Source organism: Psammomys obesus, unplaced genomic scaffold (genome assembly GCF_907164565.1).
Source record: "Psammomys obesus unplaced genomic scaffold, mPsaObe1.curated_primary_1811, whole genome shotgun sequence".
Classification (NCBI taxonomy): Eukaryota; Metazoa; Chordata; class Mammalia; order Rodentia; family Muridae; genus Psammomys; species Psammomys obesus.
The window spans coordinates 7835497-7853337 of record NW_026596109.1 but is presented as its reverse complement, the minus strand read 5'-3'; the positions used below and the strand labels follow the sequence as shown (position 1 = coordinate 7853337).

Sequence of the window (17841 nt, the reverse complement as noted above, 5' to 3'; positions counted from 1 at the left end):
TGTGTGTGTGTGTGTGTGTGTGTGTGTGTGTGTGTGTGTGTGTGTGTATTTTTTTTTCCGTTTTACTCTATTGGGTCTTCTAATCCACAAACACAATATGTCTCCTCGTTCATTTGGATTAGATTTGTTTTATTTAATCCGAATTTTATACCCTTTAACATTTAAGTCTTACCCATGCTGTGACAAATTTAAGTCCACATATTTATCTTTCGGGAAGAAAACTTGAAAGGTATTGCACTTTCTCAATTGCAGCATCCACGCGCACATTGATAGCACATAAAGACACAACTGTGGCTGTGTCTGGGAGCCAGTGCGGTGGTGGAGGTGTTGCTCTGATCGGTTCTTGTGACCCCTTAGGAATTTCTGCAGACTGAGATGTAATCTCTCTTTGCTCTTTTATTTCCCTGTTTGCCTCTTACTGGTTAGAACTCTTAGCTCTAACACTGAGTGAGACTATCAGGTTAAGGACATTCTTGACTTGTTTTACATTTTGGAGAGGGAGCGCTCACTTTTAACCATCAAGTAGCCTGTTCTGCAGGCGCCTGTAGACATCCTTTATCAAAGAGAGGGCGTTTCCTCTTCCCCTACTTTTCCAAGAATTATATATGTACACGGTAAAAATTTGCCCAACGCCCTTTCTGAATACACTGTGGCATTTTATTGCTTCAGTCAGTGTGGTGGGTTTTGCTGAGTGACTTATGGATACTGGACCAGCATCGTGCTTTTGAAACAACCTGCAGTCAGTTATGCTTGCTGAATACTATTGCTAATAATTAAGGGCCTTCCCGGCCACTTTCAGGAGGGACATTGTTCCGAGGGATTTCTGCCTGTGTAGTCTTAGGGTCAGGCTTGTGCTAACTTCACGAGATGAGCCAGGAACTGCAAAGCTTCGGTGTCAGCTCTCGTTTTGGTGTTTGGCAGCGTGCTTCAGTGAGATCACCTGGGTGTCGATGCTGTTTGGGAAACTTGTTTCTGTGAGGTGTGTGTGCATGTATGTATGTACATTTTCACGTGTGCAGCTGCCCATGTGTGATGGGGATGTGCACGTGGAGGCCAGAGCTTAGAGGTAGGTATCCTTAACTGCTCTCCGTTTTACCTTCTGAGGCAGGTTCTCTCACTGAACCCAGAGCTCACTGATTCTCTGAGATCCCCATCTCTGCCTCCCAAATGCTGGCATTGCAGGTAGCAGCTACAACCTCCTGGCTTTCACACGTGTCCTGGGGATTAGAACTCCGGTCTCCATACTTAAACAGCAAGCTCCCTACCCGCTGAGCTATGACCTCTCAGCCCCTAGTTGGGGACTCTTTGAGTTTTAAGTTCAGGTTTTTCCTAAGAGTTACAGGGCTGTCAAATGATTTTGGGTGATTTGTGGTGGTCTGCACTTTTAGTGAACAGTTTCACTTTGGTCTAAGTTGCCAAGTTCATGTGTGCACAGCACTTTACAATGTTCCTTTATCCCTTGGTGCTCACAGGGTCTGTGAGGCTATCCCTGCTTCATTCCCAAGATTGCCGATTTTCTTTGCCAGCCTAGAGATTTGTCAATCGCATTGATCTTTGTAACAGGGCAGGATACGCCACAGATATTCCCCAGTTTTTAAGTTGTGCCTGGTCTATCCTCGTTTACTACAAAGATGTCCTTTACCACAAAAATGAATGGCATAGTCCTAGCCACCTCCATCCCCTCCCACCTGACTCCCTGCAGGTCCACACAGCTGTTTTTAGTTGGACTGAGGTTCACTTTCTATACCCTTTCTGGCTCTTTGGTCATCAGGCCTTGCCTACTTGCTGGCATCACTCCTGAAGAGAGGCTTGCATTAGTAATTCTTGTTTTAGGTATGTCAAATGGTGCCCCTGGAAGGCCCACCGTTGGAATTTGTACCCCTGAGTGAATGAATGGAGATTTCACATCCAGCTTTCCAAAGTCAACCCTCAGCTTCATCCTCTAGCATAAGTAACCCTGAAAACAACCATATACCTCTCCTGCAGCTCAGCTTGTCATGGGGAAGATGGACCAATAGAGAATCCCTGACCAGGGTCTTGGTGAGGCATTTCCATAACAGTAGGTTCTTAGAAAGGGAGTCTCAGGGGTCCAGAGGAGAAAAAGATTTAGGCTCAGACCGAAGCTTTCCTTTGGCCCTGTGATCTTTTAGTCTTATAGAAAGTTAAGCAGCGAGAACTCAGCTTAGCCTCTCTAGTCAAAGCACAGTGGACAGATCAGCAGCATCAGATAGATGGTGAACTTGTTGGAGATGCTGGCTCTAAAGTCACATGCTAGAACTGTGGAACCAGAATCTGTATTTTAAGGTTTCCCAAGAATCAGTGCAAACACTAGAAAGTGAAAAGCCCTGCTCTGTTCATATGGTTAGTATTTTACCACATGGGAGAGTTCTGGTTTTCCACAGGTGATCTCATTTATCCCAATTCAAACTTTATCAGGGGACAGGGACAATTGTCTGACTTCTTAGACTTTTAGAACTCCGCACTAGTAGGATGGGCAATGGATAAAAAAAAAAAAAAACAAAAAAAACAAAAAGCAAACAACAACAACAAAATCCTACACCAAAGGCAGATATCAATAATCAATTGCAGGACTTTCATCCATGCCTGGATCTGTCTTCTAAACTGTATGTATTTAAGGCAGCCCTCTGATTATAGGCTCTGCCCAACGGAGCTTTCCAGCAGCTTTTCAGCTTCTCACTTCTGGGAAAGGAGAGGCAGAGCCTGTTTTACCCTATTGCTCCACCACACAGAACTTGTGTCACTATGTACAGCCCAACCTCCCTGCTCTTCAGTCTCCTGTCTCTAGCAGTGGGTGCGTGGAAGCATTTAATCTGCAGGTTTCTGCACAGAGGACCTAGCAGAGAAATGCAGTCTAATAGCGCTGGCTCAGTAAGTTGTAGTATTTATTCCAGCAGTAACATTTATAGCTTCTGCAGAGAATTGGATGATTCTGTAGGTAGAACAAAGACATTCAAAGTTGCAGTAATATTACAAGTTCTCTGCATCTTGTTCTTTTCCTCTCGGAGCTTCCTTTGCACAAAACAATCTGAGCATTGTGAGCAGCTGGAAGACTTAGCTCTGGACTCTCTGAGGTACTATGTGAACCCCCTTTTCCTAATTAGAGTGGGCACAGAGCCTAATTCTCACGGTGTGCCATCTCTTTCATTACCCACTAAGCAATTTCAAGAGGAAATCATAAGAGTGGTGAGATTTCCGTAAGTGAGGAAAACTGAATCACAATGCCCTGAGTACCAGCTAACAGAGTCCGTTGACCATGTGGATTTTGAAGGCAGTATCATGTAAAGCATCACAATAAAGAATCTGGAGGCCTGGAAAGATGGCTGAGTCAGCACACTGAAGACTACACAAATATGAAGCCCTCCTACACACCTACAAAGGGCAAAGCAGTTAAGATGCGTGGCGCTGAAAAGAAATGGCGGGAAGGAGGAGGTACTCAGTAGGAGTCAAGTAGAAAGAGTCCAGATCAGCGCTGATGCCCATCTGGACTGATATATATCCTTAAGAGACTAGATACAGGAGAGATAGAAAGAAAATGGGATGGCAGAGAGGAATGGATATGAAAAATCTTAACATAGCTAGTTAGCTATAGGGAAAATGCCATCTTGATACATTCTTACTCCAGACAGGGTTATAGCATTCATTGGCTTAGCACACTTACCTTCAGTGCTTTCTTCTGCAGCACTCAGGTTAATGGAATTGCCAGGGTGTCTCAGATATGAAATCGTTGTGTCATAATTATGTGGTTCTTCTAACTCCACACTGAGAAAAACGATGGGAAAGGGGTTACTTGAAATAACACATTTCTTCACGTCAGCCAGGGAAGCTGGTAGGCCAACTGCAGATCTTCACCTCTCCCCCACTCCTCCAAATCCAACCCCCAAGTCTTACACTTAGTTCTGTAGCAGACCATCTGCTAGGGCCTCTGTCCCAGTTCCCAGGGGACTAAGTAGAACCTGATGGAACACCTCATTTTCTTCCTTCCTGTGAACCTCCTCAGACACCTCCTAGCCCATTCCCATTCCAAGTGTCAGCTCCCAATACCTAGAAACACAGTCTATCGGAAGCCTCAGTGCCCATACCTAGCAGGATACCAGAAGAACTTCCTACCAGGAGTCACAGCTACCACTCCCTTATAAGAACCAGAGAGGGCAACACAAACCAAGGACCAAAACACCCACCCAACAAACACAACACCATATATCAGCCTCTAGAATTCTAGTCTTCCCAAACCTAGACGCCTAGAAGAAGCCAGCATTAGAAGAATAAATAACAGGACAATATGTCTCCGCTAGAGCCCAGCAACTCTGCCACAGTAGGTTCTGAATATTGCAAAATAGCTGAAGCACAAGACAAAGACATTAAAACAGCCTTTATGAATATGATAGGGGTCCTTAACGAGGAAACAAACAAATCCCTTAAAGAAATCGATAAAAACACACACAGTGGAAGGAAGCAAATGAACCAGTTTGACGACTGGAAGTGAAAGTAGAATCAATAAGGAAACTGAAAGAAATCTGGAGATGAAAAGTTTAGGAACTTGAAAAGGAGCCTTAGAGGCAAGCCTCACCAACAAGATATAAGAAGAGAGACTCTCAGACACTGAAGAAACAAACAAACAAAAAAATTGGATACTTTGGTCAAAGAAAATGTTAAATTAAAAGAAATCCTGGCATGAAACATTCAGGAAATCTGAGAAACTATGAAAAGAACAAATTTAAGAGTAACAGGAATAGAGGAAGGAGAAGAAAGCCAGGTTAACAGTGTAGAAAATGTTTTCAACAAAAAATCATAGACTATTTCCCTAAACTAAAGAAGGAGATGCATAACAAGGTATAAGAAGCATCCAGAACACTGACTAGACAGGACCAGAAAAGAAAGCACCCTTGGCACAAAATAATCCAAACACTAAAAGTACAGAACAAATAGAAAAATATCATAAGCTTCAAGGGAAAAAGACCAAATAACATATAAGGGCAGACCTATTAGAATAACACCCAAGTTCTCAACAGAGACTCTAAAAGCCAGAAGGGCAGAGACAGATGCTAGCCCAGATAACTATATCCAACGAAAGTTTCAATCACCATAGATGGATAAAATAAGAGATTCCACAATAAAAACAAATTTAAGTAGTTAACTATCAACAAATACAGCCCTAAGGAAGGTACTAGGGGGAAAACTCAAACCAAAAGAGGTTAACAAAGCAAAAAAACAAAAACAAAACAAAAAAAAAAAAAACCAAACAAAAAAAACCCCAAAACAAACAAACAAAAACAAACAAACAAAAACCCATAAGAAATAAACTACCGCAGGCCAGCAAATCAAAAGACATATACACACACACAACCACCACCAAATAACAGCAATTAAAAAAAAAAACATTGCTCATTGATATCTCTCAACATTAATGGTCTCAATTCCTCAATAAGAACATACAGTCTAACAGCATGAATGTGAAAATTGGATCCACCCTCCAGCTGCAGCCGGGAAACACATCTAACATCAAGGATATACATCACTTCAAGGTAAAAGGATGAAAAAAAAGTATTTCAAGCAAATGAACCTAAGCAGCAACCTGGCTTAGCCATTTTAACATCTGACAGAACAGACTTCAAATCAAAACTAACCCGAAGAGCTAGGGAAGAGCAGACACTCAGTGACAGAAAAATCCATGAAAAGGACAATGGAATTCTTAACATCTATGCAAGGGTACACAAGGGTACACAGTTTTTAAAGAAACACTATTACTGCTTGAATCCCAACCTGACTCTCCTACTCCAATAGTGGAAGACTTCAACCCCCTACTCTTGTCAATAGACAGGACATCTAGACAAAACTACACAGGGAAATGCTGGAGCAAACTGACACTAGAAACCAGATAGATCTGACAGATAGTTACAGAACATTTCACCCAAACAAAACAAAAAGTATAACCTTGTTCTCAGCACCTTCTGGGTTTTCCTCCAAAGCTGACCACATACTCAGACACAGAGCAAGCCTCAACAGATACAAGAAAATTGAAATTACACCCTGTACCCTACCTGACCATCATAGATAAAAGCTGGATATGAGCAACAAAAATAACAGAAAGCTTACACACACACATGGAAACTGTATAACACACTACTGAAAAAAAAAAAAAAAAAGGTCAAGCTGGACATGGTGATGCATGCCTGTAATCCAGCACTCAAGGAGGCAGAGGCAGGTGGATTGCTGTGAGTTCAAGGCCAGCCTGGTCTACAAAGCAAGTCTAGGACAGCCAAAGCTGCACAGAGAAACTCTGTGTCAAAAACCTAAAAAAAAAAAAAAATTAAAGACTTCCTAGAATTGAAGACATGACATGCCCAAATGCACAGGACATAATGAAAGAGGTTCTACGAGTCAAATCCCTAGCACTAACTACCTTCCCAGAAGCAATCCCCAGTTGATAGACACTTGCAAATGAAAATTTAGTTTTCTCCAAGGGAATCTCACTGGGCAACCAAACAACTTTTAAGGAGAGTCTGCATGCCCGGCAGGAGACGGCCAGTAGAAAATGAACTCGGTGGCATCTTTGGAGGTTCTGTGTCTCACAATGCTGTGCCAGGGCTTTCCCTTGTTTGTTTGTTTTTGTTGCTGTTGTTTCTTAATTTTATCATACTGTTTATTTATTTTTTCTTTTCTCTTTTTACCCCACAGGTCCTCTGTGTATAAATTGTGGCTTCTAGTTTAGTGTTTTTATGGGATTCTGTTTTTTTATTTTTTGCCTTCTGTACTTTTCTTTATGCTCGTTTGTTTTGTCCTATTCTGATACGCTAGCCTTTGTTTCCTCTTGATATATATTCTTTTATTATATTATTATCCCTTAGAAGTGTCTTTTTAAAATGAGATACAAAAAGGGATGGATACAGATGGGAAGGGAGGGAAGAACTTAGGAGTCGAGGGAGGGGAAACCATATCAAGACAGATTATGTGAGAAAAAAAATCTATTTTAAATAAATGAAAGAGTAAAAAGAAATAACGCATCTTTAAACACATTTAAAAGCTCTTTGTATGTTTTTCTCAGTAGAGAAATAGCACCTCGCCCATCTAGTCTTCTACACAGACGTAGGCCACATACCAACCCCAACCCCAAAGTACAGGGATTCACAGTAAATATAATCACGCAAAGTATTGCAGAGAGATGACAGAGTCCACACAGAAGTCAATAAAGTAGAATCCCAGGTTACACATGTGGTGAGGAAACCCACAAATAGGGAACTCAGGTGAGAGCTGTTCAGAGTTCTCAGCCAGGCAGCCAGGAGGTTAATGCCCAAGTCAGAGGGTCAAGCTGGGTCACACCTGACTGCAAAGCCACAAGTGTGCTATTAACAGAAAGTCTATAGTGACAAATGCTGCCTGACCTATGACGGCATCTAGAAAAAAACCTGCACACTCTCCCAAGGGAATGAGCAAGAAAGCTTTTGCTTGGTGGCCACAGAGCTGGACTACATGGCTCGAACAAACCAGAAGCTCAAAACCCAGGACCAAGAACTGGTGGGGGAGAGCATGCATTCAGTCTCTGTGTTGCAGAGATCCAACACTGAGCCTGGAAATCCAGACCCGCATTGTGTAAACTAGAGGTCTCCTGAGAAGGCTGTGCCTGTGCTGAAGGCTGCGCCTCTGATGGACTGGGCAGTTAGAGCGGTGACTGTGGAGAGCCGGGACGCAGCAGATGGGAATCCAAAAGGGTCTCTCTTGGATATCTGTTGTTATGTCTTTTTAATTTTTAAAATTATATTTATTTGTGTTTGTGTGTAAGAGAGAAAACATGTCACAGCGCACGGGCGGCCATCAGAAGACAGCTTGACAGTTGTTGGTTTTCTCCTTCTACCATGCGGGACTCAGGGGTCAATCTTTTTTTTTTTTGTCATCGGACTTATAGGACAGGACCTTTACCTGTGGAGTCATCTCACTAGCCCCATAGTTCTCTCCATGGCCACTAGTGTCCACCCCCCCCCCCCCCCCCACCCGAGAAAGCCACCATCTAGCCATGGATGCCTATAGCAGAGACTTCCTTGCTTTGCTTCAACCCACGGTGTTCCCCTCAATGTACTTGGCAAGTGTATTGATTTGTGGCTTTCCTTTGTTCCGTGTCTATAAAAGTTTCATGTAACCAGTTCCTCAGGGAAGAATGCATTTGGGGAAACTTGCACCCATGCCCTCAGGCCATGCTCATTCATGTTTGGCTCAGAGTAAACTCTCTTACTCACTTGGGAAGGAGAACTGAGTTTACATTGCGTATTCTGGGATAGAAATCTTTCCATGCCCACAACATCTAAGATCCCAGAGGAAACAATCTTCACTTAAAACAAGCTTGTTGTCAAGACCTGAAAACCACAGAATAATGTGAGCCATGGCAAAACAGTCATGAGGTGAGCAGTGGGGAAAGCAAATTTACAGCAGTGTTCGACGTATTAAGTATATTAGGCATTTAAAGAATACGAGTGAGTATTAGTAACTATTAGGTAAAAATAAGAGTTTATATGCTTAAGGGCAAGAGAAAGAAGTTACAGATAGCATAAAGACAATTCTTGATATGTATGCATGTGTGTTCATGTGTGTGGGTCAGCACTTGTATGTACCTGAATGTGGAACCCTTGGGCATCATTCCTCAGGTGCCATCTATGATGCTTTGTGAGACAGAGACTGTCTCTTGGCCCAGAATACAATGACAAGGCTTGACTGGCTGGCGAAAGATCTGCCTGCCCTGAGAGTTTGTGTGTTTCATCATGCTTGGCTATTTTATAGGGTTCTGGAGGGTTGATTTGGCCTCCATGCTTACAAGGCAAGAACTTTGCTGGCTGAGCCATCTCCCTAGCTCACAGATGTTAATTCCTGAGATTAGTAAAGAGAATTATTATGGGCTAAGATGGGAGGCTAGAAGCTGCCTCCATGTGACTTGGTTAAAGATAAGAGTTAGCTTAAGAAAGAATAATCTCTTTCAACCAGAGGAAGAATGTTGGAAATTCCCAAAAACAGTGGCAAAATAGCTGAAAAGCAGAACAAAAAGCCTGGCGGCTGGCCAAGAAGCCGAGTAGACCAGGAAGCAGTTCCTCGGGCAGGTGGGTCAGCAGTAGAGAAGAGTCGGGTTGTCCCTGTGTGTGTGTAGGAGGCAGTGGCTGGGCACCATCCCGAGAGGGAATCTCTTGTTCAAAGCTGAGCTACCTGGCGGGAAGGGTGGCTTAGTGGCTGTTCTTCCAGAGGACCTGGCTCCCATGTTGATGCATGTTGACTAACATGCAGTTCTAGGGGATCTGATGCTCTCTTCTGGCCTCTGTGGGCACCAGACATGTATGTGGTACATAAAACACGTGTACATAAAAAATAAATAAAAAAAAATAATAAATAAAACTGAGCTATCCCGGATGCCTGAAAACAGGGAACAACCACAAGTGAGGGAGTGTGCATTTAACCTGGTAAAGTTTTACACACACACACACACACACACACACACACACACACACAGTTCTGAGAAATTAACTTGTAGAGCCCTCATTATTGTGTTTGTCTCCCACACCCCCAGTATACTTGCGACACACTTTCATCTAGAATATTAGCCACCTCAAAGGACTCAATCCGGGGAGATTCAGGAGGGTGGGAGTAAGGTGGCAGAGGCTCACACCTTTGATTCCGGCATTCGGGTGGCAGAAGCAGGTGAGCTCTGTGAGTTTGAGGCCAGCCTGGTCTACGGAACAGGGCAGTCGGGGCTACACAGAGAAACTCTGTCTTGAAAGAAAAACAAACAAACAAACAAACCAAAACAAGAAGGACGGGGAACCTGCCCAGGCCATCTGCTGTGAAGCCGAGTGTGGTCAGCAGAGGTCCCTGTACACAAAGAAGGGAAACTACCAAAGCAGTCAGCTCTAGCAGACAACACTTGGCCAGCGCAGGCTCGACACCAACATGAACAGGAAAGAGCAAACTTTGTTCCCCACACTGTGCAGCAAATGCCTTAGCCACTCCACCTCCCAGCCCCTCCTGACGAGGTTAAGAGAAAGTTTCAGAACACAGAAACAAGGTAAAATTACTAACATTAAGAGATCAGTATTTTCACATGAAAAACAACATGATCAAACAATAAAAGAAAAATCAAGAGAGTGCAAATCTTACTTAGAAAGATTCAACCCAGCCCTGACTGTGAATTCCTAGGAAAATAAATTAATCTGTAAGTAACCTGGAGAACAAAAGAATTATTCCACGGTCACAAGATGTCTCAACTTTAGAGAAGGTAGCACTCTAATTAATCACAGTTTTAATGGAAAAAACATCAGATTTTAATAAATGCCATAATCATTTCATGGGAGTTAAACCTTCTTAACTGGATTGATCTCCAACAAATGCCATATTTATGAAAAAGTGCAGCAATAAATATAAATTCCATATAAATTCTGTATAAATTCTATCAGGAATTTCAGCAATAGAAAGAAGAATAGCCCATGGAAAATTGGACAGATTCATTATTTTCACCACCAAAAAGTCGATTTGAAGAGCACACAAAATTAAACCCTTAAGCTTATAGTACACAGAAAAAAATGAAAAGGAGAACAATTTAGTTCACACCATCAGATCAGCATGAATCCCAGTTTGAGAATAACACCACATTTGGTGGGAAAGCTGAGAAATGGTGAATCTTTATATTGTTTGGGAAAGACTTGACACAACCAATATGGGAGATAATATGTCAAAATCTTATAAAGCTGAAATTGCTTAATTGCTACTGCTCTGCAATTCTATTCTTGGGCAAATAAATGGCTTTGATGAACTCACTTGGATTCACCATATATGTAAAATTTTAAGACAGATTAACTGCTCCCCAGTTAACTGAACACATGAGCAAATGTCCGATGTTCATTTGAAAGACAACAACACAGCAATCAAAATTCGCAGACTCGGCTTGCCTGAGTTTACTCGGAAAGCGGCTTTCTAAGCAAGCTGCTGTAGAAGGCAGAGTGCCCTGCTGTTTAGACAGCGTAAAGTTCTGTGTTCGAAAATGTGTCAATTTATAGTTCCAGTATAGGAAAGGGCGATCGGAACACACTCCCTAAACAGGTGTTTGTGCTAGAGGCGAGAAGTGCAACTGGGAATTAAAACAAAGGAGGAGCCATGCCAACAATTGTGGAGAGACTAGAGGGGAAATAACCACACACACGCCTTCTATCTCTGCACAAATGCAGCCTGCACATTTTAGTATTCTTGCTTATTTTTCCCAGCTATGTGTATATTCACTCAGGTCACAGGAATGAAAAGGTGGACATTGACCTCCCTTTGTTTGTTAGATGTAATATATGCATTTCCTTTTTCTCATTCAAAAACTTGACCGTTTTATTGCTTTCTATTATGTTTTTAGAGATTTAATTAATTAATTTTTATTTGAATTTAGTGCATCTCTCTCTCTCTTTCTCTCTTTCTCTGTGTTTGTGTATCTGCATATGGCTGCCTGTGGAGGCTGGAAGATAGTATCAGATCCCCCTGGAGCTGGAGTTACAGGCAGTTGTTAGCTAACTGACAAGTGTGCTCAGGACAGAATTGAGTACTCACTCTGAAAGAGCAGCAAGTGCTCTTAACCTCTGAGGCATCTTCCTGGTCTTTATTTGCATATTCCCTATAATATTTTTATAATATTTCTCACTGAAAAAGAAAACATGAGTGAATTCTAATACTTTAATAACCTTATCTTTCATATTTTTGCTCATCCTTCCTGCAGGAGATAATTGAGAGAAACTTTGCTAAATTAAAGACTGTGCTGTGTATCTCATGCTCTAATGGCTTAATGATCTCATCAAATCCATGGGAAATTAACTTTATTAATAAGAAACAGTTTTCAGAGGAATTGAAAGAGGATATCTAATCAATTTCTTGTACAAACTTTGTCAGAAATGAATAAGTATCTGATTTTAGATTGTTATAAAGGATTTTAACCAAGTGTTTTTTTAAGATGAGGAGGAAGAAGAGGAGGAAACTCAGGAAGAAGAAGAAGAAGAGGGGGAGAAGCAGCAGCAGCATCTTTCAGATCAATTTACAAAGAGTATTCTTTAGGTCCAGAGTTAGGAAAGAGATATTGTGAGTGGTACTTAAAGTCCATTCCTAGATGTCTAAGGATGTTTTGTTTTCCCAGGACATTGGCGCTAGAGCTAAGATCCATTTCAGTGGTATACAGTGTGTATCAATATAGAGAGCTTGGATAAACAAGAACTACATGATTCAATTTATTTATCTCCACATTATGAAAAATGCATCCAGAATGCTAGAACCATGGAGAGGCAGCACAACAGCTAGGCCAGGGCTATGCCTACAGACAGAGGGAAACTGAGCCCTAGCTCTCTTCAAATGCCAGTCTGAAAGCACTGGATCAACAGCTTTAGCTTCCATTTCCCACTCCATAAAATACCAATAATGGAATCTACTTCACAGATATAGTGGTGATATCGAATGAAATATTTTCGCTCTGTATAATGATGCCACAAAACATGTGAGTAATGTTACATTGGTAACACTACTATATTTTAAAGGATGTTCTGCGCTGGCTTTCATTATATAAGATCTTTTGTTACAGATACATTAAATTTCATATTTTCCTACGGAGAAGCTCTTATAATTTAAATCCAGTATCATAAAGCTGTAATATTTCTTAATGATGCCTTCATCATGATTATCTCTTCTCTAAGAAGCAAAAATAGCTTCTTACCTGCAATGTGAATGTTAAAGATGGCTCAAGAAACTGGAGTTGTCTGAATTCTGTTTGGACCCGTGGACTCTTATCTTCAAAATTAAGCTTTGAGCAAATAAAGTCTCTGGTTGAAGCATGGACAAGGGACCTCTTCCTGTTGGTTCTAGTGGCCCATCTACTCCTGGGCCACTAATCTGGGATGCCTGGTACAATCCCTTTGTCTTTTAGAGAAGTCTGTCAGGCCCCGTACTTGGCTGTATTCTCCATAAAATGGGTTCCCATAGTTTATTCAATGAACCATGTGCTCAAGCAGTGAAATTATTAATCACAACAATGATTAATATTTCTTGAGGGTTCATGGTATGTTAGATATCACACTCAGATTCAACTCTTGCTGCACAGTCTGTGGAACCATTCAGATTCTTAGAACCTTCCCTTCTTTACCATGAGGATTTTGTGTGAAAATAGCTGTATTACCGGGGTGGGTGGGGGATTTCCTTTCTTTTTCCTGAGCCACACATGTAACTTGGCAGGGCAAAAATGCCCCTGAAAAGAAGTTTCAGAAAATCTAATGAAGAGTTTGCACTAATTGAAATGGTCAAAACTTTAATAATAAGACCCACATGTGTTCTTATATATTTGCTGGGGCGGGGGGGGGGCATCCCATCCATGCTTGGTTGCGATAGGACATGAGCTTTAAAGATAGAAAGAACGGGAGCAGCTAAGCTAGTGAGCAGCCTATGACAGCCTACAGTCAGGACAGTGAAGCAATATAAGAGCGTCTGACTTCACATGAGGTCCTGAACTTGCCAAATTGCTCCTAAGAGCAATACTTCATGCAAGGCCACCCTTCCCACAGCTCTTCACCCTAAGAAATCCTCTCTCAAGTTTGATAGTGGTTAGATTTAAAAACTGACCAGTGACATGGCTCAGTGGGTCAAAAAACTTTCTGTGCAAGTGTGATGACTTGTTTAGCCTCCAGGACTCAGTGAAAGGAGGAAATGAGTCCCATCAGTAGTCCTCAGACCACTACAGACACTCTCCATACACACACATATACACACACAATGAACAAGTAAATAAAACCTTGACATAAATTATGCTAGACTTACAGAATTACATTATCAAGGGGAGAACATTTCCCTTCTATACAGGAGATAATGGAGATAATGGTTAAACGTGACAATCCATCAAACAAAAAGGTAAATGGTTAGAGAAGGGCAAAGGCTTCAGAAGAGATGGGGGTGTTACCAGCTCTGCTTGGATGTGACCTTGGGCAGGTCACTTGACTGAAGGCTTATTATCCTTTTACGGGCTTTAAAAAATACTCGGGTTGATTTTAATTTAGGTGTGTAAGCGTTTGCCTTTCTGCGTGTATGTGCAACACACATATGCCTGGTGGAGGTCAGAAAAAAAATATCGAATTCCCTGGGGCCTAGTCTTATGCCGTGTTCTCTCTCATCTGTCTTTCCTAGATCTAAATCTCTGGGCTTAAGTATAGCTCTCACCCTTCATCAGAGAAGCTTCTCCCTGCAATGTAGATCATTACAGAAAAACGACAACTTGTCAAAAGATAGAGAACAGCTGATGGGGTGTTTAGCCCCAAAGGCTACATCAACAACCTAGCTCCTACACCTAAGGCTCAGGGAACACGATGGAAGATGGAGGGCAAAGATTTTAAGAGCCATGGGACCATGGCATCCTCTGTGAGATCGGATCTCCCAGAAATTACAGTGAAGTTATACCCCTGAAACCTGAACAATATGGCTCCCTAAACAAGACCCAGTGAGGATAATGCCAATAGACATGCTAAAATGGAAGGGGGGAAACATCACAGATCAAACCTCTAACAAAGAATAGTAGTCTGACTGTTAAGGTGGGGGGGCTGGCCACTCCCAGGGATGAACCCCCAGTTGGCACATATAAATAAATGATCATATGAATAGTCAGCCTTGAAGTCTTAAACATATAAGCAACAATAAGCAGACTCGGTGTCTGTATTTACATATTTACACACACTTATATACACATATATAATCCAATGACAATTAAAGAAAAAGAATTTGTGAGGGAATGGTGGGTGGGACTTGAGAGGAGCTGGAAGGAGGGAAAAAGTAGAGAGGGGAGAAAAAGATGTTATTAAGATGTAAAGCAAAGAGGACCCCAGGGGACTGACTGAACAATTACCTGAAATCATAAGGAGAGGTTATGTCTGCTGCAGATACAAGTGTTGAGGACCTCTGCAATTCTCATTCAGTTAAGTCATACACTTTTATTTCCATTCTGTTTAGGACAAGGTGGTTCCTGGCTGCTGTCAAATTCCTAGACTCACACAATCCCTCTGCTTTAGGGTGCAGAGCAGCTGAGACCACAGGTACAAGACACACACTTGGCTCTTACTTTTGACACAAACTGTATTCATGTGGATTATATATATATATATATATATATATATATATATATAAAATAATATTTTAAAACATATATATATATAATATACGTATATTATATATATATAATATACGTATATTATATATATATATGTTATATAAACATATGTATGTTTCCTAAGGCATTATTTCTTTATCAGCTGAAGGGGTTCTCTGAAACTTTGATTTCTTCCTTTCCCATTTGTATCCCATTGATTTCCTTTAGTTGTCTTATGCTCTAGCAAGGCTTCAAGTACTATGTTGAAGATATATGGAGTGAGTGGGCAGCCTTGCCTTGTCCCTAATTTTGGTGGGATCCATTTTCTCCATTTAGTTTGATGTTGCTGTATATTGTCTTTACTGTGTTTAGGTATGTGCCTTGTATTCCTAATCTCTCCAAAACTTTAAACGTGAACAGTGTTGGATTTTGTCAAATGCTTTATCAGCATCTAAAAAGATGATCATGTGGTTTTTCTCCTTCAGTTTGTTTATATGGTGGATTACATTGATGGATTTCCATATATTGAACCACTCTTGCATGCCTGGGATGAAGCCTACTTGGTCATGGTGGATGGTATCTCTGATGTGCTCTTGTATTTGGTTTGTGAGTATTTTATTGAGTTTTTTTTTATGTCAATGTTCATAAAAGACATTGGTTTGAAATTCTTTCTTTGTTGGGTTTTTGTGCAGTTTAGGTATCAAAGTGACTGTGGATTAATAGAATGAGTTTGGTAATGTTCCTTCTATTTCTATTTTGTGGAATAGTTTGAAAAGTATTGGTGTTAGCTCTTCTTTGAAGATCTGATAGAATTCTGCCCTGAAACCATCTGGCCCTAAACTGTTTTTGGATTGGAGACTTTTGATGACAGCTTCTTTTTCCTTAGGGGATATAGGACTATTTAATTTATTTACCTGATCTTGATTTAGCTTTGGTAAATGGAATCTATCAAGAAAATTGTCCATTTCATTTATATTTTTAAATTTTGTTGTGTATAGGGTTTTGAAGTAGGACCTAATGATTTTTTGGATTTCCTCAGTGTCTGTCATTATGTCCCCCTTTTCGTTTTTGATTTTGTTGATTTGGATACTGTCTCTTTGCCTTTTAGTTAGTTTGGCTAAGGGTTTGTCTATCTTGTTGACTTTCTCAAAGAACCAGCTCTTGGTTTCCTTGATTCTTTGAACTGTTGTTTCTAATTTATTGATTTCAGCTGAGTTTGATTATTTCCAGCTGTCTACTCCTCTTGGGTGTGTCTGCTTCTTTTTTTTTTCTGTTGATTTTAGGTATGTCATTAAGTTGCTTATAGGAGATGTCTCAAAATATTTTATGAAGGCATTTTAGTGCTATGAACTCTCCTCTTAGCACTGCTTTCATTGTGTCCCATAAGCTTGGGTAAGTTGTGCCTTCATTTTCAAGGAAATCTAGGAAGTCTGTAATATGTCTTTATTTCTTCTTTGACCCAGCTGTCATTGAGTAAGGATTTGTTCAGTTTCCATGTATGTGTAGGCTTTTTGCTATTTCTGTTACTGTTGAGGTCGTTTTAGACCATGGTGGTCTGATATGATACAAGGGATTATTTCAGTCTTCTTGTACCTTTTGAGGCTTGCTTTGTGCCTTACTATATGGTCAATTTTGGAAAAGGTTCCATGAGGTGCTGAGAAGAAGGTATACTCTTTTGTGTTTGGGTGAAAAGTTCTGTATACATCTATTAGGTCCATTTAATTTAAGACCTCTGTAAGTGGCATTATTTCTTTATTTAGCTTCTGTCTCAATGATCTGCCCCTTGGTGAGAATGGGGTGTTGAAGTCTCCCACTATTAAGATGTTGGGATTGGGGCATGATTTAAGCTTTAATAATGCTTCTTTGACAAATGCAGGAGCCCTTGTGTTTCAGGCATAGATGGTCAGGAATATGATGTCCTCCTGCTGGATTTTTTCTTGGGTGAGAATGAAGTGTCCCTCCCCATCTCTTTTGATTAATTTTATTAGATATTAGGATGGCTACTCTAGCTTGCTTCTTGGGTACGTTTGCTTGGCAAACCTTTTTCTAGCCCTTTACTGTGAGGTAGAATCTATCTTTGTTGCAGAAGTATGTTTCCTGAATGCAGCAGAATGTTAGATCCTGTTTCTGCAACCATTCTGTTAGTCTGTCTTTTTAGCAGAGAGTTGAGTCCAGAGAGTTGATGTTAATAGATATTAGTAACCAATGACTGTTAGATCCTTTTATTGTTAAATTGGTGGTGATTGTGTGCTTGTGTGTTTGTTTTCTTTTGCTTTTTTTGTTGTGAAGGTATATTTATCCCGTGTTTTCTTGGGTGTAGTTGATGTCATTGGGTTGGTGTTTTCCTTCTAGTGTCTTCTGTAGGACTGGGTTGCTGCATATACATTGTTTAAATTTAGTTATGTCATGAAATATTTTCTTTTCTCCATCTATGTTGATTGAAAGTTTTGCTGGGTATAGTAATTTGGGTTGGCATCTGTGATCTTTATTGTCTGCATGCTATCTTCCCAGGCCCTTCTGGCCTCAATAGTCCCTGTTGAGAAGTCTGGTGTGATTCTATAGGTCTGCTTTTATATGTTACTTGGTCTTTTTCCCTTGCCACTTTTAATATTTTTCCTTTGTTCTGTAGATTTAGTGTTTTGATTATTATGTGGCAGGAGGAATTTTTTTCTGGTCTAGTGTATTTGTTGTTCTGTAAGCCTCTTGAA

At 40.8% G+C, this 17841-nt stretch overlaps 1 protein-coding gene across 1 annotated transcript in view; it reads right to left on the bottom strand.

The window, feature by feature from the left end:
• The window catches only part of Fyb2 (FYN binding protein 2), a 103586-nt gene that overhangs the window by 31583 nt on the left and 54162 nt on the right, over positions 1-17841 (bottom strand). Inside the window, exon 5 of the mRNA XM_055628906.1 lies at positions 3680-3780. Within this exon, the coding sequence (XP_055484881.1) occupies positions 3680-3780 (101 nt within the window). The remainder of the gene's footprint in view (positions 1-3679; positions 3781-17841) is intronic.